This window comes from Pieris brassicae, chromosome 4 (assembly GCF_905147105.1).
Source record: "Pieris brassicae chromosome 4, ilPieBrab1.1, whole genome shotgun sequence".
In the NCBI taxonomy this organism is placed as follows: domain Eukaryota; kingdom Metazoa; phylum Arthropoda; class Insecta; order Lepidoptera; family Pieridae; genus Pieris; species Pieris brassicae.
In genome coordinates this window covers 15,474,001-15,492,441 of record NC_059668.1, presented here as the reverse complement: position 1 = coordinate 15,492,441, position 18,441 = coordinate 15,474,001, and the positions used below count along the sequence as shown (strand labels likewise).

The following is an 18,441-nucleotide window of genomic DNA, read 5'->3' as shown; positions in this document are numbered from 1 at the left end:
ATCCTACCGGCTGCGCCAGGCAAAACGCGTGGTCGCTTTGGGCATTTTTAAAAAAGTATAAATTCTATTTAAAATTTAATATTTTATTGTGCTGGTTCCAATGGTGATTAGCTTAAGACTAACTTATTATCTATCTATCTAATTTTTATACAAATGAATTTAAAAATATTTGATATAAAAAGATATGGCGTTGACATCATCTGCAAGAAAATAGTGAGCAAATACCACGCGTAAACTAATAATGTGCAAGGCGCATCCTAAATTATTGCCGGTCGGAGATGATCCGCAAGGAACAGTTATTTATTTATTTACATTTCGTTGCAGTTATACAGAAATAAAGTACAATTAAAATAACTAACAATATCGCTTTCGAGTGATCTCTTCAAAGCAACCAGTGTGAGAAAAGAATACTAAATTAGATAAGGAAAGTTAGTTAGTATAATTCTATATCACACGTCAACAAACTATAGTGTAATTCCAGAAACATATCTTTAACATATTAATTATGTTATCTATCGATTAATAAAAATCCAATTGAAAATTTTAAAAATGTTATCACATTATTGCAATAGGTCTTTATATATCTAATAATCTTATCAAAGGCGATACAGATAATATAAGTAACTGGACATAACGTGATTTATTCCCAAAACTTTAACAGATCAGTACTAAGCGTTATTTTGTGGAAGAAAGATGGATTTAAGCTCTAGTGAAATCAAAGAAGTCGAAAACAAGCCGGTAAAATAGAAATTAATGCTGTGCTGGCTGATAAATTATTTTAAAATCATACAATTAAAAATTGTTATAAATCTTGACATAATAGAACACATTTGAAGTTACTGGCTGTCGAATAAATAGCCGGGTCCAAATTTTAAAAAAAGTTCAAGCCAAACTTGTACATAGTTCGCTTATTATATGCTCAAATTAATCGACAGCTTTTAAATAAAACTTTACTAATAAACTTCGATGTTAATCTTTTGGTAATTGCGAATTTATCACTTTATTTTCATTGACGGTTACTACTTTACTTTAGTTGTGGTCAGCTAGAGACATGTAAACATTGAATTCGAAGTTTTGTTTAAAAATGTTGTATAAAAGAGAACAAAGGTCTTATAATTCTCGAAACTCTACTCGACATGCTGAGATGGACCTAGACGAGAATTATGCATTATATAAATAAATTATTAATTGTTTAAGACATAGTGAATATTTCTTCGAGGCAGCATAAAACGTTTAAGTTTGTGACGATCGAATTTTCAATTAAAATATCAGACTGATTTGTCTTCGATGTCGTTATGTTCAGTATTGTAATTCCGTTATTTGAGCCATATTTTTGATGACTACAAATATTTGTAAATTTTAGAAAACAATAGAAGATGTTAATGTTGCATTGGAAAATGTTATACAACACGCGGGAGAAATGGGACTTTATCAGAAATTGTTGTTTTTTGCGATGTTCCCATTTGCACTTATGTGGACTTTCGTTTATTTCGGACATATGTACTTAACACTGATGCCAGAACATTGGTGTAAAGTACCGGAGTTAGAGGGACTGGAAGCGGAATTAAGGTAAACTTATCACTTAGTGGTATTCCGCGACTTTGCGTAATTATGTATTTCACGCAGATATAAGATATCCGGGGTAAAATGAATAATATTAAACAAATGAAGAAATTAATCACACCGAATAAGTCGAGACCGAATTTCTTAAGGTTTTTGAACTATTTGGTACCATCTGAGGCACAATTTTATTATCGTTAAATTGTGCTAACTCTTAAAACTGTATCGTATAATGCTAAATTTGTACCACAAATTATTAAAAACTGCATAAACAGCTATGTACTAGTCTTGTTTATAAATATATTTATAAACAAAAAATTGTTACATTTTTCCATGGCAAAATGGCCATGAAAATAATTTCAAACAAAATATTATCATAAGAAGTTGATGGAAATGGGAATTGGGAACTATCTAGAGTAGCTATATTAATAATATGTTTATTTGAATACCTCTTATTGGACATCCACACTCTCCACGAGGCGACACGAGGGGACGTGAAGTGAAAAATAATAAACTATATTTATGGCGACTTTTGGAGGACACTTAATATTGGTAGGTACATCAAGTACCTTACGCAGTCATTCCAATCACGTCTATCATGTCGTAGATGTAGCGAGCAACTAAATTAATCGAGAGTGTGGCTTTCATGGAGCCTCGACTAGTAGCCAATATTCGTGGGCCTCGGCGTAGCGCCACTCGAGAAGCTGCAGCCAGCTTCAATGACATTTTTTCATATTTCAGGCGATCATTATCAATTCCTATAAATTCTGCTGGTAGCTATGAAAGATGTAGAATGTTTGACGCTAACTGGACTCATGTTTTGGAGACTTTACAACCACCTGATGAAGAAACACCTTTAACATTATGTAACAATGGTTGGGAATTTTTATTTAACGATATACCCTACGAGACTATTGCTACTGAAGTAAGTAATAGAATAAAACTTGCTAAAATAAACTTTAACTTCGATGCCACTCTTCAGTTATTTCTTTGATATTAGTTAATATACTGTAGGTAATACGAGAGTAGGTAGTCAGTATTAGTCAGTATCTGAGAACACGTAGCGTCGATCTGAACATTATTGCTATTTTTTCTTGGCTCTAAAGTTGTGCATATGAAAACATTATATGTTTTATGACCGAGGTTTGTAGGCTGACCGTCGAGAATCTCAATAATAACTTGCTGCAACAGCTACAATCCGCTATAATCACTGCTATGGCGTCATACTCTGAAACGCGCTAAAAAATTTATTCCGGCCATATACAACTACATTAGCCTCTGAAACCTTCGGTAAAGTATTGGGTACTTAATAACAACGTCGTCAACGTCACGACCAAATATGAGTAGTTCATTTGATGTCGTTATAGTAGATTTTGGCAGTATTACCATCTCACATTGGTATTATTACAAAACACTCTGTGTAGAGTTCAAAATAGTTGTGAATAATAAGCTAGTTTGGGTTTATACATTGCTGTTTTGAAGTCATTCATCTCAAAAAAGTATTGCACACACTTTATGAGTTATTTTATTTTAGAGGGAATGGGTTTGCAATAAAGCGAGTTACATACCAACAGTAACAACATTCGGGTTTGCCGGAACCTTATTAGGCGTTATTACACTTGGAGTGCTTGCTGACTACTTTGGGCGTGTTCCTCTTATTATAGGTAAGTATTAAAATAGTTTTCGGTTTATGTAAACTACGTTGGAAGTGATTTAAAAATGTTGCTCATTGCTCATACTAGCCCTTTCATTTGTGCTCTTATCTATTAATTCACATTTTATATTTCACATATTATAATTTTACTAAACACGTAAAGTATTATGTGGTCGTACTGAAATAATATTCGTAGCACAATTTTGATAAACTATTTTTTTTTGTTCTACTCCCATTGCCTATCATCAAAATTGAGTTTGGTTACGTAGATAGAGTAAATCACTGCAGTTGCTAATAGGTTACTGGACTTACGTTATAAGCTTGCTAGTTTCAATGGACATACGACATACATACGAAGACGGTAACCCTGTACGTTTAATTTTTATCGGCCCCTATTTTCTCATTTCTCCTTATTTATTTACTGCAACTCAGAGCATAATTTCCCGTTAAACAATGGTAAATGGTAATCGTACAACTACTGGAAACTAGATAACAATCAGATTAGGTAGATTGCATTTATGTCCTAAGAAGCGTCAATAGTTTTAGAAGATAAAGCGATAACGCCTGTCAAAACTATTATTTTTGTGGCTAAAGAAAAAGTGTAGGCGACAACGTAATACATTTTCGTAAGTAATCAAATACAATATTGACTAGGCTCGGAGTCGTGTCACCAATATTATGGATAGTATTATCCCAGGTAGATTGCTTGAACAATCCCTATAATGCGGCTGCATTATTATTTGTTGGTGAAGACGTTGATTTTTGAAATTTTATCAATAATGCTTTTGGGTGAAATTTATTTATTTAAAAAGTGATGCCAACGGGTAATAATAGCTTACATCTAGAAACACACAAAAATAAGAACAATAACTATTGTTCACCCTTTAACAGGCACACACAGTTTAGCTTATTCTTATTAGTTATTGCTAATTAAGAGAATTATTACAAACTATCAATTGTGATCTAAAGCCAGAGAAATAAAATATAAATTATATTTATTCGAAAGTTATTACAAAAGAGCTCTGCGAAACTGTAAGTAAAAGAGGAATTTGACTTCAGGGGAAATTGGTTAGCTAACTTACACATCCTAGCAATAACTACACACCAGAAACAGACATGAAAATTTTGTCTTACTTTTCTAGCACAAACTTCGTCTTTATCATCGAACATTTATATCTATTTGGTGCATGTGTGTGTCACACCAGATAACCATTTTCTATTAATATTTGTCATTTATTTTGACGCTAAAGAATCAAGCCTTTTAAGCTTATATAGGTTTAGTAACTATAGTAACTTTAAAGACGCTAGAAGTGGACTTTAAAAAAAACACTCCTATTTTATATTGGAATAAGATTAAGAGGACAGCGCTATGTATTATTATACTTAAAAAATACTTATTATTTAAATTAAAAAAATGATTTATATACATCGAAATAGAGGCTTTAAATAGACACAGTTGACAAATATTAACCACAGTAAACCTTTCAGTGGCCAATTTATGTGGTTTTTTGGGCGGTGTAGGAACTTTATTTACGACTGGCTTTTGGGACTACGCAATTTGCAGATTTATTGTTGGCCTTAGCAATAATCAATGTTTTATGCTTATGTATATCTTAGGTGAGTTGATAATTAAATAATATAAACAGTGTTTTCTAATCTATTTATATTCAAGTATTATTAATAATAAATATTTTTTACTTTAAATCGAACACAACCTTACGTGTCCATCACCAGTATTTGGAAGAATCTGCTCAAATAGGTATTTCCGAACCAATTCGACTTAGAAACTAGACTACGTAGACTTAGAACAGAGACTCTTGAAAACCGATTCTTGAATTCGAGTCTGTGTATCACTTAACAACAGGTGAGCCTAATTAAAAAAACTGTCACCTTATTTGTCCATCTACAATCAAATCTTTTCACATTTTTTGGTATCAAAATTTTAATTTTCAGTATTGGAATATGTGGGTTCCAGCCACCGTACGTTAGTGGCTAACATGTCTATTGCATTATTCTTTGGCAGTGGATGCCTTGTGTTGCCGTGGCTGGCTTACGGCATAGCCAACTGGAGAATTCTGCAGATCGTTATGGTGTCACCAATAGTAGCAGTAATTGCAGTGCCATTTTTGCTACCTGAAAGTGCAAGGTATAAGTTTCTCTAACCCTTTATCTGTTATTGTCTATGGTTAACTATATAATCTTTTTATAGAGATAATGTGTTTTTTAAATTGTATGTATTTCGGTATGTGTCTTGTGAAAGCTTACCAAATCATCTTTTCAAGACATAACGTGAATAGCACTAATTGTCGTTTCTGAATCATACCCTGGCAGCGGTAAGACGGGACACTGAGTCTTAAGGCCAAAATAAGCAAACCTGGTAATCTCATTGCGGATATTAATATAAAATATATTTATAACGGCTAAAATATAATAAATAACGTAAAGTTGTCTATCTTATCTATACGTATATACCTATACTATACGGAGGAATTCTACTAAATTTAAATGCCGATTAGTTAATCACTTATTATAGTAGTATAAGCAAGTATTGTTCTTCCAGTTTCCAAATCAATCTGGGTGAATCTTGGTTAATAAATAAATAGATGTAGTTTTTAAAGTTTTGGTAGGCCCATGTCTTGGGCTACGTAGGTATATTTAAAATTATATTTTCAGATGGTTGTCAACGACAGGGAACGTAGACAAGGCTTTAAAAATGATAAGAAGAGTTGAAAAGATCAACAAAAAGAAAATACCTCAAGACGTGATTGATAATTTTATGGTACGCAACCTGTAAATTATTTTATGAATTTACGTTTCAGCTCGCTAATAAGAAGGCAGATTCTAAAAGTATCTAGGAAAACATTAGTTAATCGGTTGATTTACAGATTATTTTTATAACTGAGCGTTACAATTAATGTTGCCATATTAATTTAACATTTTTTAAAGCCAGAATGTGATCAGCTTTATCTTATTAATTGCTATATTTTGCAAGGAAAGTGTTGTTCGAAGTTCCGTAAAACCATAGTAATGAAACCGGAAACTTCAGATTAATTGGACGTTAACGTTAAGAAGTGAAAAAATTATTTATTTATGTCCATAGAACTACCCTAAAAGCTAATAATTATGACATTAAGAAATGTATTTACCTATACATTTCATGATAAAAATATCGGTTATTACGGAGAGAGTGACCGCTCGCGAAGGCTTTGTTAGGTGACCCTGGTGCCACAAGCCCATTTTGCCCCTAGGGACTGCAAATTACCTTCGTTTCCGCCGCCGTTTGTAATAAATAAACTGATTCCTTAGGATTACTAATAATTCCCAGAAACTGTTAAATCAATTCAATTTTTTTGCAGGAAGTAAGCAAAGAAAAACCTGTTTCAGAAGCAGGTGTACTGGAATTTATTAAGACAAAAGAATTACGACTGACCTCAGTCTTATTGATCGTAGCCATAATGTCTACGACGTTAAGTTTTGATACTATACTGAGAATGTCAGAGAACATTGGCTTGAACATCTTCATCACGTTTACAGTATCGGCTGCTACAGAAGTACCATCTATATCATTGCTGGTTTTCTTGTTAGATAGGTTAGTAGCGGGTCAGGAATGTAAAGCACCAAAAAATAATTTAAAAATGAACTTTTCATACATTCAAGTTTTCTTTTTGCTAGCGATTCCTTTAAGCGAATCAATGTTACCCTCTTGGTTTAGTGTCTCAAACTTAACTCTGAGTGTAGTTGTTTTAGAACTTAAACATTTGCAGGGTTATATTATTTTTGGTTTAATATACATTTAAATAATATTTTTTGAATGGCGCGATCTAATCGCGAATTTAAAGCATTTTTACATCTGTACTTGAAAAATGTCAGTAACAAACTTTACCTTAATTTAGAATGAAATCGAATATCTAGCATTATTATGGATATATTTAATTAAAGGTTTGGACGACGCTGGCTTGTCTTTTGTCCCGTTATTGCAACAATAATCCTCAACATGACCAACGCATTTGTATCAAACAGTAAGTTACTAGTCTTTTCTATACGCATTGTTGAATAAGTCCTTAAAAAGTCGTAAACATTTTTATTACAGGATAATTTTTAATCATTGTGATATTAAATAAGATAATAAAAAAACAATTGAAATGAGTACACATTATACAGTATCGTTTCACGTTATGTATTTTTCTCAACTATTTATTTAGCTTTTCTTTAATGGCGGTAGCTTATTACAAAAATTAAAACGAATTCAAAATACTGTTACTTAATAGCCAAATTCAGCTCTTTCGATCACATTGTGTTTTCCTGCCCTACCTAACCTATTTCATTTAAAATTTCAGACTTCGCATCTGGAGCGCTTCTAGTTTCCGCGAGATTCTTCAACATTATGGCATACAATACATTGATCCAATGGACTCCAGAGCTGTTACCTACCTCTATGAGGGCTTCTGGTGGTGCGCTTATCTTTACTTTCGGTAATCTTCCATTACTGCTGTCGTCATTCGTCGTTTTTTCGGTGAGCGCCGTATAATTTAATAAAAACATTTATCTTTAGATATTTTTGATAAAGCTTTTAAATAATAGTGCGAATTTAAAGCGAGTTTATTATCATAGGTAAATTTACTATTTATATTATGAAGGCAAGGCGACGCTACTAGAATGGTTGTATGAATGTCTGGCCTTCGTGAGCCCTCTGGGCAAGCAAAACTAAGGGAAGCCCACCTATAAAAAACGTACAATTTATCTAAAGTACATACGCGTCAGGAAAGTTTTATAATATAACAAACTACACAAATAAATAATTTGTAGGGAATTTAGTTCTTTTTTGTAATTATGTGTTTCATACTAAACAAAAAACTCATATAAAATAATTTCATGTCAATATTTAAAATAAAACTATTACTACTCAACTATGTTACGATTGAGGCGTATACAATTCTACGACCGTTACCTTGATTTGTTTTATAAGACATCAGCCCATTATAAAATCCAACCCAAAACACTTATTGTTGTTTCGATTATAAATACTATTTTTAAAAGTTTGGGTAATTAGAGGGTCTATATTGTTTTCAGGCACAGTACTGGCCAGGTCTCCCATTCTTAATAATTTCGGTATTCGCTATACTAGGAGCTAGTTGTGCCCTCTTCATACCAGAGACAATGGGCAAGCCAATGCCACAAACAGTGGAAGATATAAGAAACTTAAGCAGGATAATTTAGTTAAGTCCAACAACTAGGAAAGCTCGGGAAAAGCGTAGTGCAGGCAAGAAGAATAACTGTTTTTTCTATAAATGTATAGATAGCGTTTTGGCATAATTGAGGGAATTGTTATATTTGTTGGTTTTAAATTATTAGTTAAAACCGAAAAGAATATAATAGGAAAAGCATTACGTTTTTTTTTAATAGTTGATTTTAGTAGATTAATTATTAGTTTTTCACCAGTGTTCGTTTTAAAGAAAATTAATCGAACTTCCATCAAGTTGCTTTGGTGCCAGCAAGGGTTTACGTTACGAAGGTTAAAAAAGTACAAATTTAATAACTAATTGTTTCTTATAGAGATCACGCAAATCCACCAGGTGAAAAAGGTGTTGGAATATAGTATAGTTTTACGTTGTACCTATTTAAGTTAAAATAATATAAATAATGTTGATGTAAAATTCACTGTTACTAGCAAACGTCAGTTGTACCAAAAGCAGCAGTCACATCTCTTATGTTCAATATCGAAAGCACTAAGAATGACTTCTGTATGTCAGAAACATATTTTGACACGTGACGTCTTAATTATAGAATTTATTATGTGGCAATTTACTGACAAGAGTTGTGGAGTTGGTATTAAGAAATGCGTAAGTCTTGATAAAACGCAATTTGTAAGGTACAAATTGCGTTCATATTTATTACTTAGCGGGCGAATTCGTTTGTCGAGTGCCACTTTTCATTGTATTGAGATTATTGTACATTGCCGATTCCTTTTATAGATAAGAATTTAACAACATTTGGCTATCAATTAATGTCGGCAGAGACTTGTATAATATAATTGATAGTTAGATATTGACATACTTAGAATTTAAAAAGTCAATTATGTGAAATCTTATTAGGTACATATTGTTATATTATTGTGTCGCTGAAGACCTTTTGTAAAAAGTCCATATCCTTTTAAACATATAATAAAGGTATATTTCCTTGCCTTAGTGGTAAGTAAGGTGCTTCTCCGCTCGATTCTCAGCGAACCCACAATTATTTCCGTATGTCAAGTCACATACTTAAAGTGTGATATACGGTACGAGTGGACGTATAAAAGAATACTTTATCTTTCATAGAAATCGAAAATATTTATACTATGTATATGTAAGTTGATACCGTCATACCGGTAAAGTAAAGGTAAAGTAGTGTTGATGGCACACGTTAGTGTTTCAATTATCATTTAATATAGATAATGATAAGGTTTTCAAGATATTAATTACCACAAAAATTTATTACTATTGATTGTACTCTTATCGGTTATGAACCACTGCTAATATTTCAGTGTACATTATTTAGTAAATGATAGTGTACTAAAAATATTAGTGTAATTTTAAATGAATTGGAAATAAATATTGAGAGGTAAGTCTGCATTCATTTACTTACTACTTAACTGTATTTTATTATTGTTTTACAACAAAAAAATCCAAAAGTTAATACAACAAACGACTGCTTCTAACAATAAAAGTAATACCACTATTCTTTGGTGTGTCTTAAAAAAACTAAAACTGAGTACTAAGTTAGTAGGTTTTTTGAAAGTGCATTTGGCAGCAGTCAAGTCTTTGCCAAGAATATATCATTTATCCCTCTTAAAGGTCATTAGCCTTCAACCCTTATACATGACATACCACTTAAATATTATACAAAAGTATATTAGTTGTATTATATCTAGAAATTGCTATATTTATTCTCTTATTAAATAAAATAATAGGAGAATTAATATATGAACCACAATAACATTATATATGAAATACGTCGCCCATATTTCCTACTAAATCTAAATACTAATGACATTCAAACATTTTCAATAAAATTAGGCATTATAAAGAGGAAACATTTGTGTTTTTGTATGTGTTTGTAATGTTTTCGCACAAAAACTACTGGACTGATTTCAACCGATTTCTTTTACCATTAGAAAGCTGCATCTTCACTGACTGATAAACACTTTCAAAAAAATAGATATCCCTAATAAAAATGAAATAATATAATCCAAGGTGTAAAGAATAATCCAAAAAAATCGCGTTTGTGGAAACTATTGATGATAGAACAAAAAACTGATGTACAGTATTATAGAACGTATCAATGTCTACAAAAGGAAGAAGTTTTACCCATGGGCAATTGTATGTTGGACTATCCCGAGTCGGAACTCCAAAACATGAAATTATTTTGCTGCAACAAAACAAGACTACGTCAAATGTTGTGTATAGGGAAGTTCTAAGATACTGAATTTATAAAAAAAATCTCTTCTTCATATTATAGAAGAAAGTTTTGCATACTGAATTTTAGTTTATATTTTCAATAATTTATAATAATCAAGCTTAAAATTCCTGGACTAAATTTAAAAAATCTTTCATTACCTCCTTGAAATCAAATTATAAATTAATGTAATTGAAAAATTCTTGTTTTTAAATTTCCTAATGTCGGACTTTTTACGTAAATGATGTTACAAATTTATAAATGTATTAGATATATATCGTTGTGTTGTAAAATCTGAATATTGAATAGATTTAAATGATGAAATGAAAATAAAACTTTTATGATAACAAAAATGTATCTATAGTTCGACTTAGTAAACTTTCCGCGAGATGAAATGAAACCGCAGACCAGCTATTATATCGTATAAGTATAGCCCCGTTATAACCATAGTCATTTCTGGCAAGTACTACTTTAATTTAATTACAAAAAATTAAAATTACCCCCTACTTTTAATTTTTGGCTAGTATCTATGCTTGAACTTACACAAGATAAATTTATAAACTACTCATTCTAACCCAAAAATATTTTTTTAACACAAATGAATTTCTTATAACATTACATTTTTGTTATGATAGTTTGTCGTAAAAGCATCAGAAATCAGAATATAAGAAATTTTTAAAGCGCAAAGACAATCTAACGAAACCGAGCTATATTTTGACTTTGCAGAAACATCCAAAAATTAAATACTGTTATAATCAATCCGAATTACGAAACAAGATTAGATAACATAAGTTACTCCACGTTAAACAAAATTGTGTTGAGTTTATATAACTATTAACTAGTCTGGCATAAATACTGCAACATAAAAACTTTTCTGTGTTTTAACTTTTTAATTATTTTGTATTTGGAACACGTAATTTGTACGTATTTTAAAAACTTTTCACGTTTTCGAGTTCATTATCAAATAACTAATTACTAATATTTTTTATTTTTGCTGAGACTTTAATAAATATGTAGATATAAATTTGAATAATATTACAAGACTTCATAAAAAAGTGCGTGCATACGAGTAGTAGAAGTGAAACTCCTTTGTAAATGAATTATTACTGAGGTTTGCCCCAAAAGATAATCAAGTACCAGATCACTCCATGAATTTCTATATCTATATTTACACTGTTTACACACTGTATACGTGCTAATGACATAATATCATCGAAATACATAAATAAAATCTGCGTTTACTGCACAAGACGTTACAGAATTGTCATCTAAAGTTGTAATATGTATCTACTAAACGAATACATCAACCAGTCGCGTGTACTTTATTCTCGACCTCCCTTCACCTAAAAAGTTTCACTTCAAAAATGCATTTTCATTTGTAACAGAAGTTATGGTTGGACTAGGTAAAAATAATCTAGTTACAACTTACATCTGGATTCTATTTTTATTGAACAAGGGGCAAACGGGCAGGCAGCTTTCATGACATTAAGTGATATTAACATACATGCCTCTACCCAGGGTATAGTATTTAGTGTGTACAAAAAATATCATATGAATTGCGTAAACTTTGTAACATAACTAAAACTTTCAGATGAGTAAAAAAGAAAACGTCGATATAGGTACAGCCTTAGAGGCAGTGATAACAAGTGTGGGAGAGTTAGGATGGTATCAAAGACTGTTGTTCGTTGGTATTTTACCGTTTGGATTTGCCTGGGCGTTCAGTTATTTTGGGCAGATGTTCATAACGGCCACTCCACAAGAACATTGGTGCAGAGTTCCCGAGTTACAGTCCCTCACTATTGAGCTGAGGTGAACTTTTGAATTGTAATATATTTGTTAACTGTGAATTTGATTGAGTACTGGAAGTCCTAGTTATATCCACTTAACAGTACCACTTTTTATTTAAATCATATACTGTTTTGAATAATAATGAGTATTGATAATTTTTATTACCATGTTACTAGGGTGTTATCCATTAGATAAGTAGATAAAGTATAATCGCAAATCAGTTGTTTGCATAGATGCTATTTACATCAAGCCACCATTGTATCTAAGGAAACAAATGACAGCAACAATAATCTATTCAATCATTTTTAGGCGATTCTTATCAACGCCACGCACTGGTGATTACAATATAGATAGTTGTAAGACATTTGACGTCAACTGGACACATGTATTAGAATCTCTACGTCCGCCAGATCCTAACACTCCATTGCTCAAATGTCAACACGGCTGGGAATTTCTGTTTGAAGACATTCCTTACTCTACTATAGTTAATGAGGTAAGCTTAAAAAGAGACTTAATAAACACCACCGCATTCAGTTAGTTAACGCTTTTAGGATGTTGTTGATGCTCCTTCTCTATTGCAGAACGTCGACAATGTATGTCGTTTTTACGTTATAATGCGCAAGCGACCTGTCAATGCTGATTACACAGTCATAGGTCATTTTAATAGATTGCATGTGTAGATATGGTAGAATACTGAGTATATTGCGGTAATATGTATGACGGCATCACATGGTTTATTACTGGAGTTTTTGTTTTTATTTTAGCGGGAATGGGTCTGCGATAAGGCCAACTTGGTGCCTTGGTCCCAATCTATAAGTTTCTTGGGATCCATAACTGGCGGGATTCTTTGTGGGGTGTTGGCAGATAAATATGGCCGAATGCCTGTTCTTGTGTGTAAGTATACGATATAACAAATAAATTGTATTTTTTACATATCTTTTAAATTTCGACAAGCCAGTGTCCAAAGATTTTAATAATAATATCCAAGCCGTGGTTTACTTGGTAACTTGAAGCTCATATAAGCTGGACGATGTTATGAATTTGATTCTCCCTGAAAATATAATTGTTATCTATTGAAATTTAAACCAAGACGATTGCAATACATAACAAGAATTTGATAAATACATTATATTTTAAGTTATTCGCGTTATATAATACAATTATTTCCATCTACGAAAGATGTTTAAACGTTTACCACTGCACTTTCAAAATATTACAGATTAGCTTCTCATAATATCAGTGCACTATAATTTTGCGAAAATAATAATTATTACTAAATCTCCTGCATATTATACAAAATCTTCCATTTAAAATGTATGACAATTGAAGTAAACATAAGTGTTTAAAAAGAATTAAAAAATAAAACATTTACAAGATAAAATAAACACACAATAAAATTAGCAGAATTTTTTTGTAAAGTAGAAAAAAAATGAAAAAATCATCAGCAAAACAGCGAATTAGCTTCGAGTTAGGCACCTTACAATGCTTTCTCTAAAACCGATCAGCCCACTACCGAATATATCCAGCTCCGGATAAGCACTGTTCAATCCGTTAAAATCACGAAAAATTCGAAAGAGAGGTGCCTGGACTCCTATGTTGGTTTTTCTAGAAGGAATTTGGAAAATATTGCTGATTTTATACCTAGGGAATGAGTAAGAGACGACAATTTTAATATCATGTAAGAGGTTACTGCACTGTATATGATTATTTAGCAGTTTATATAAGGTAACGCCGGCTAAAGTTCTCCGATCGTACAGTGCTATCATATTAAATTTTTTAAGTCGCTGATGGTACGGGTGTCTATCTGAAATTCCCCCCATTTATAGCATCTCGTTTTGCAATTCACAAGACCTTATAAGATGGGCCAGACAAATGCCTGCGTCCACAGGTCCAAGAAGCAGAGCCTGTTTCTCTTATAGTACATATTATTTTAAAATCGGGTAAATAAATAACCTTATTTCAGTGTCAAATTGTCTTGGTGTGATTGGTAATATTGCGACATTATTCACGACTGATTTCTGGGACTTCGCCATTTGCCGCTTCATTGCCGGAATGTGTGTTGACAGCTGTTTTATACTTATGTTTATATTAGGTGAGGTTAATATAACTTCTATAATAAGTAACATTTTAATAATTGAAAATTATACATTCATATCATAATTATGAAGCAAAAATTAAACAAATTTTACTATATCTGTAACATTTGAACATTATGATCCAAAGTCATTTCATTGATTTGTTGTTGATTATCACTATAAATAACTTTTAATTTTTTTCTGTTTGTTGAAAAAAAAATATTTGGAGTATATTTTTTACTGTTTTGTATATACATATTTATGAATTCCTCGTTTACTTGAAGATGCCGGAGCCGATTTCAAAATATTTATTTCATAATATCTACCAGTAATGTTCGTATACTACCAAACTTAACAAACAACACTCCAGATTGTTCCGGTGATTTATAAAAAATAAAATTAATTCTTTTAGTATAATTTAAAAAAATCCTTAATTCCAGTTTTAGAATACGTGGGTACAAGATACCGAACAATGGTATCGAATCTCTCAATAGCATTTTTCTTCGGTGGAGGCTGTATTATTTTGCCCTGGCTAGCTTTATGGATATCAGATTGGAAATATTTTATGATAGCAACATCATCGCCTATGCTATTGGCGTTTTTTGCTCCTTTTGTTGTTCCTGAAAGTGCAAGGTAGGGGCTCTTCTTTTATAAAATCTATGACCGTGAATTTAATCTTTATATCGCCACAGTATGCATTGCAATCATAATGTAGTAGAATTTTAATTTCGAAGATTTTTTACCTGTTTTTAAAGGTGGTTGGTTTCAAAGGGAAAGATAGACAGAGCCGTGAAGGTTTTAAAACGCTTTGAGAAAATTAATGGAAATAAAATACCACAAAATGTTATGGATCAGTTTATTGTAAGTCTTTATAGTTAAATTAAAACACTAAAATGTTTTTAAATATAATTAATATTAAAAATATATATAGCAATTAATCAAATAACTGGTAGGTGTGTACTTAATTTATTTGTGTGCTCTCTTAAACTTTATAAAAATACACAGAAATGTTACCAAGCAGGTTATACAGCAGACTCCTGTCCAGTGTATCATGTAAACAGAAAATATTTAAACCAATTTTGTTTTATTAAGCTATTGAGATAACAAATAACACGTAGTAATAATTAAGTCATGATACATGTGATAACTCTTTTTAGACATCAAAGTTGTCGGACCTCTATATGTGTTTCCCAGATCATTTTATATAGGTGATCTGCATTATATGTTCGAAATACGCCATTGATATTTGGGTCTTATACTCGTAAGTTACACACATGGATAAAATTTAAAAAGTCAGGGTTGGAAGGCATGACTTCCGTGTTGAGAATCGCTCGCCTTATGTTAACAATGCGCAAATATTATAATAAACAGTTAATTCTTTCCCTTAAGGAAGTCGCACACACGACAAAAGAAGAAGAGAAAGGTATTGGGCTGATATTTCAAACGCCAGCTCTTGGCAAAATGGTGATATTCCTTATCATCACGTTTGTTGCTGTTGCTGTCATGTTTGACAGCATCATTCGTTTATCTGAGAACCTAGGACTGGACTTCTTCCTGACATTCACAGTCACGTCAGCTACAGAGATTCCATCCATATTCGTGTTGCTTTTGTTATTAGACAGGTACGGTACCTACTCTCCGGTTTCCTTATATTTTATTTTATTTAAGTGAAATATTAGTAAAAGACTTATAAAATATATTCTTAATAACATAAAAGTTTACGTAAAATAGGATTTATACATATATAAAGAGTTACATTATTTATTGAAGAATATTTCTGATAATTTCAATTGAATTTTGTTTTCAAGGCTGGGTCGGCGTTGGCTGGTATTTGTACCAATGATGGCTGCGGGAATATTGTGTTTCATCACTGCTTTTGTACCAAGAGGTAATGTTTATACTACCAACATCCCTCATAAAGAGGACCTTGGGTTTAAGACGGTTGCGCATACAATGCATACGGTAATTCTATACAATATATCGTACGTGCGAATAACGCTTTAACAATACTTCATGATTATCGTTTTAAATATGTAAATAAATTAAGATAATATTTATGTGTTTTTAGAGATTGCAATGTAAAAATTTATAAAAGGGTTTATACTGAATTTAAGGGATAACCTCTGTGGCCCTTGCGGTAGCAGCTCGATTCTTCAACAACATGTCATATGTCAGTGTGATTCAGTGGACTCCAGAATTGCTGCCCACAGTTGTTAGGGCATCAGGAGCCTCCTTTGTACACATCAGTGCTTTTGCAGCAGTTTTGGTGACTCCATTTATAGTTTACTCGGTTTGTACATATCATGTATCTTATAAAATAGTTCTGACCTATTTGCTACTTTTTTACACACGCTAAAATTGAAATGTGAATTTGATTTTTTTATAGTTTATTTCCAATATTCATAAACGTGTTTAAATATCGCGATACATATAATAATTATATAAATTAAATTAATGGGCACATATTAACTTGTATTTCTAATTGTTATTAGATTATATATTGCTATTGGAATTTTCAATGTTTATTAAATTTTATATTGATCGTATATCACATTTAATTAATACCAGGATATGCATGCATATTTATATTAAAATGAGCTATAATTACACATTCCAACTTCAACTTTTTGTAGGATCGTGTTTGGGAAGGTTTATCACTAATCATCGTGGCAGTGATTGGCTTGAGTGGGGCATCCCTGGCTCTAGCGTTGCCAGAAACAAAAGGCAGGCGCATGCCACAAACAGTCGAAGAATGGGAGGACCTGGCACATAAACAACACGCCAAGTAAATATACCAATTTTAGCATTCAATTAGATGATGATTGATGTGATTTACTAATGATTGAATAAATATAAGAAATGTGAAATCAAGGCCCATATATAATTACGCACCACAGAATTATTATTGACCTTTTATTGTTTATGTCTCTTTTTGCTGTTAATAGGTTACGCTTTTAGTTTAAAAAAATAGAAAAGTTTAATTTTGGTTTATTGACAGTTTTAATCAATAATGAGACGAAAAATAATCACGACTTATATAACCTAACATTCGATAGTTATTAGTTAATAATTAGAAGCCCAAACCAAATGTTAGAAATTGAGCCCTTTAGTCTATCCTACACTCAGAAATGGTAATATAACAATTTCGTTTCCGATAATGTCGTGGACTACACTTATATTCTTTTTAAGTAACATAAGTGTCACTTAGATTTAAGAACCCTTCAACATGTCAAGTTAGTTTTTGTTAGTCTAGCGTCGCATTCCCACTAATGTTATGTTAGTTATAAGCTCATGTTTTAAACGATCAAAGCCAGACAGCTTCAAATAAAGAATTTTATTTATTTCATTCCTCCGATAATCGCCACCGAACATAACTCACGTAATTATTTTTTTTATTTTGTTACAGGAAAGGTATTGCGTCGGTCGAATGCATTGATACCAGCTGATATCAGGTGTATTTGATTAATTTATTGCTAAATATAATTTTTATTATAAGCAATTTAATTATTATAATTTTTGCGTTTTATTTTGTCCCAATAAAACTGTAACGAGATGACATTAAAACCAATTTAAGGTTTTTTTAATCTATTTAGTTTTGGTCTGGCGATATATCTGTTTAAATATTATAAAGAGATAAGGTTTGTGAGGGAGTAATCTATGGATGCCACGTTGTGACGTGTGAGTGTCATATAGGTATATAAACGAAAACACCGAAATCGCGGTAGTCGTATCTGCAAAGTAAGTCGAACAAAAAAACGGTCGAACGATGCCAATGATGAAAGATAATTGAGTTCTAGAGTAGAGTTGTAGGGCCTGATAATGATAATGCCTACAAATATATAAATTTTTTTATTAAATAAAACCATGTCCCATTAAAAAACCCACGGATTTTATTGCACTTCTCACCAATATTTAATAGGATTGGCTCATGTA

At 31.7% G+C, this 18,441-nt stretch overlaps 2 protein-coding genes and 1 long non-coding RNA gene across 3 annotated transcripts; all 3 read left to right on the top strand.

Moving 5' to 3' along the window:
* The first annotated feature begins 694 nt into the window (after positions 1 to 694).
* LOC123708381 (carcinine transporter-like) lies at positions 695 to 6,008 on the top strand. The gene is made up of 7 exons (XM_045659056.1): positions 695 to 738; positions 1,364 to 1,569; positions 2,302 to 2,485; positions 3,095 to 3,224; positions 4,703 to 4,831; positions 5,168 to 5,360; positions 5,888 to 6,008. The coding sequence occupies exons 2-7, from the start codon at positions 1,421 to 1,423 to the stop codon at positions 6,006 to 6,008; spliced, it is 906 nt and encodes a 301-aa protein (XP_045515012.1). The 5' UTR covers positions 695 to 738; positions 1,364 to 1,420.
* Positions 6,009 to 6,586: 578 nt separating this feature from the next.
* On the top strand, positions 6,587 to 9,212 carry LOC123708598. Its single transcript, XR_006753626.1, has 4 exons — positions 6,587 to 6,803; positions 7,154 to 7,233; positions 7,552 to 7,727; positions 8,285 to 9,212. It is a non-coding gene; the product is annotated as an uncharacterized LOC123708598 (long non-coding RNA).
* A 493-nt stretch (positions 9,213 to 9,705) lies between these two features.
* Positions 9,706 to 18,013, top strand: LOC123708397 (carcinine transporter-like). The gene is made up of 12 exons (XM_045659072.1): positions 9,706 to 9,811; positions 12,237 to 12,454; positions 12,743 to 12,926; positions 13,198 to 13,327; positions 14,397 to 14,525; positions 14,949 to 15,141; positions 15,264 to 15,369; positions 15,898 to 16,130; positions 16,317 to 16,396; positions 16,623 to 16,798; positions 17,142 to 17,293; positions 17,915 to 18,013. Exons 2-12 carry the CDS (start codon positions 12,237 to 12,239, stop codon positions 17,952 to 17,954), a joined length of 1,641 nt encoding a protein of 546 aa, XP_045515028.1. The 5' UTR covers positions 9,706 to 9,811; the 3' UTR covers positions 17,955 to 18,013.
* The last annotated feature ends 428 nt before the right edge of the window (positions 18,014 to 18,441 follow it).

Bases quoted from the DNA above. Each gene is read 5' to 3' on its own strand.
- LOC123708381 (XM_045659056.1), top strand. From the start codon at position 1,421: ATGGGACTTTATCAGAAATTGTTGTTTTTTGCGATGTTCCCATTTGCA. The intron at 1,570-2,301 runs GTAAACTTATCA...TTCATATTTCAG, and splicing joins GGACTGGAAGCGGAATTAAG to GCGATCATTATCAATTCCTA. The intron at 5,361-5,887 runs GTATAAGTTTCT...TTATATTTTCAG, and splicing joins TTGCTACCTGAAAGTGCAAG to ATGGTTGTCAACGACAGGGA.
- LOC123708397 (XM_045659072.1), top strand. From the start codon at position 12,237: ATGAGTAAAAAAGAAAACGTCGATATAGGTACAGCCTTAGAGGCAGTG. The intron at 12,927-13,197 runs GTAAGCTTAAAA...TTTTTATTTTAG, and splicing joins ACTCTACTATAGTTAATGAG to CGGGAATGGGTCTGCGATAA. The intron at 16,397-16,622 runs GTAATGTTTATA...ACTGAATTTAAG, and splicing joins CACTGCTTTTGTACCAAGAG to GGATAACCTCTGTGGCCCTT.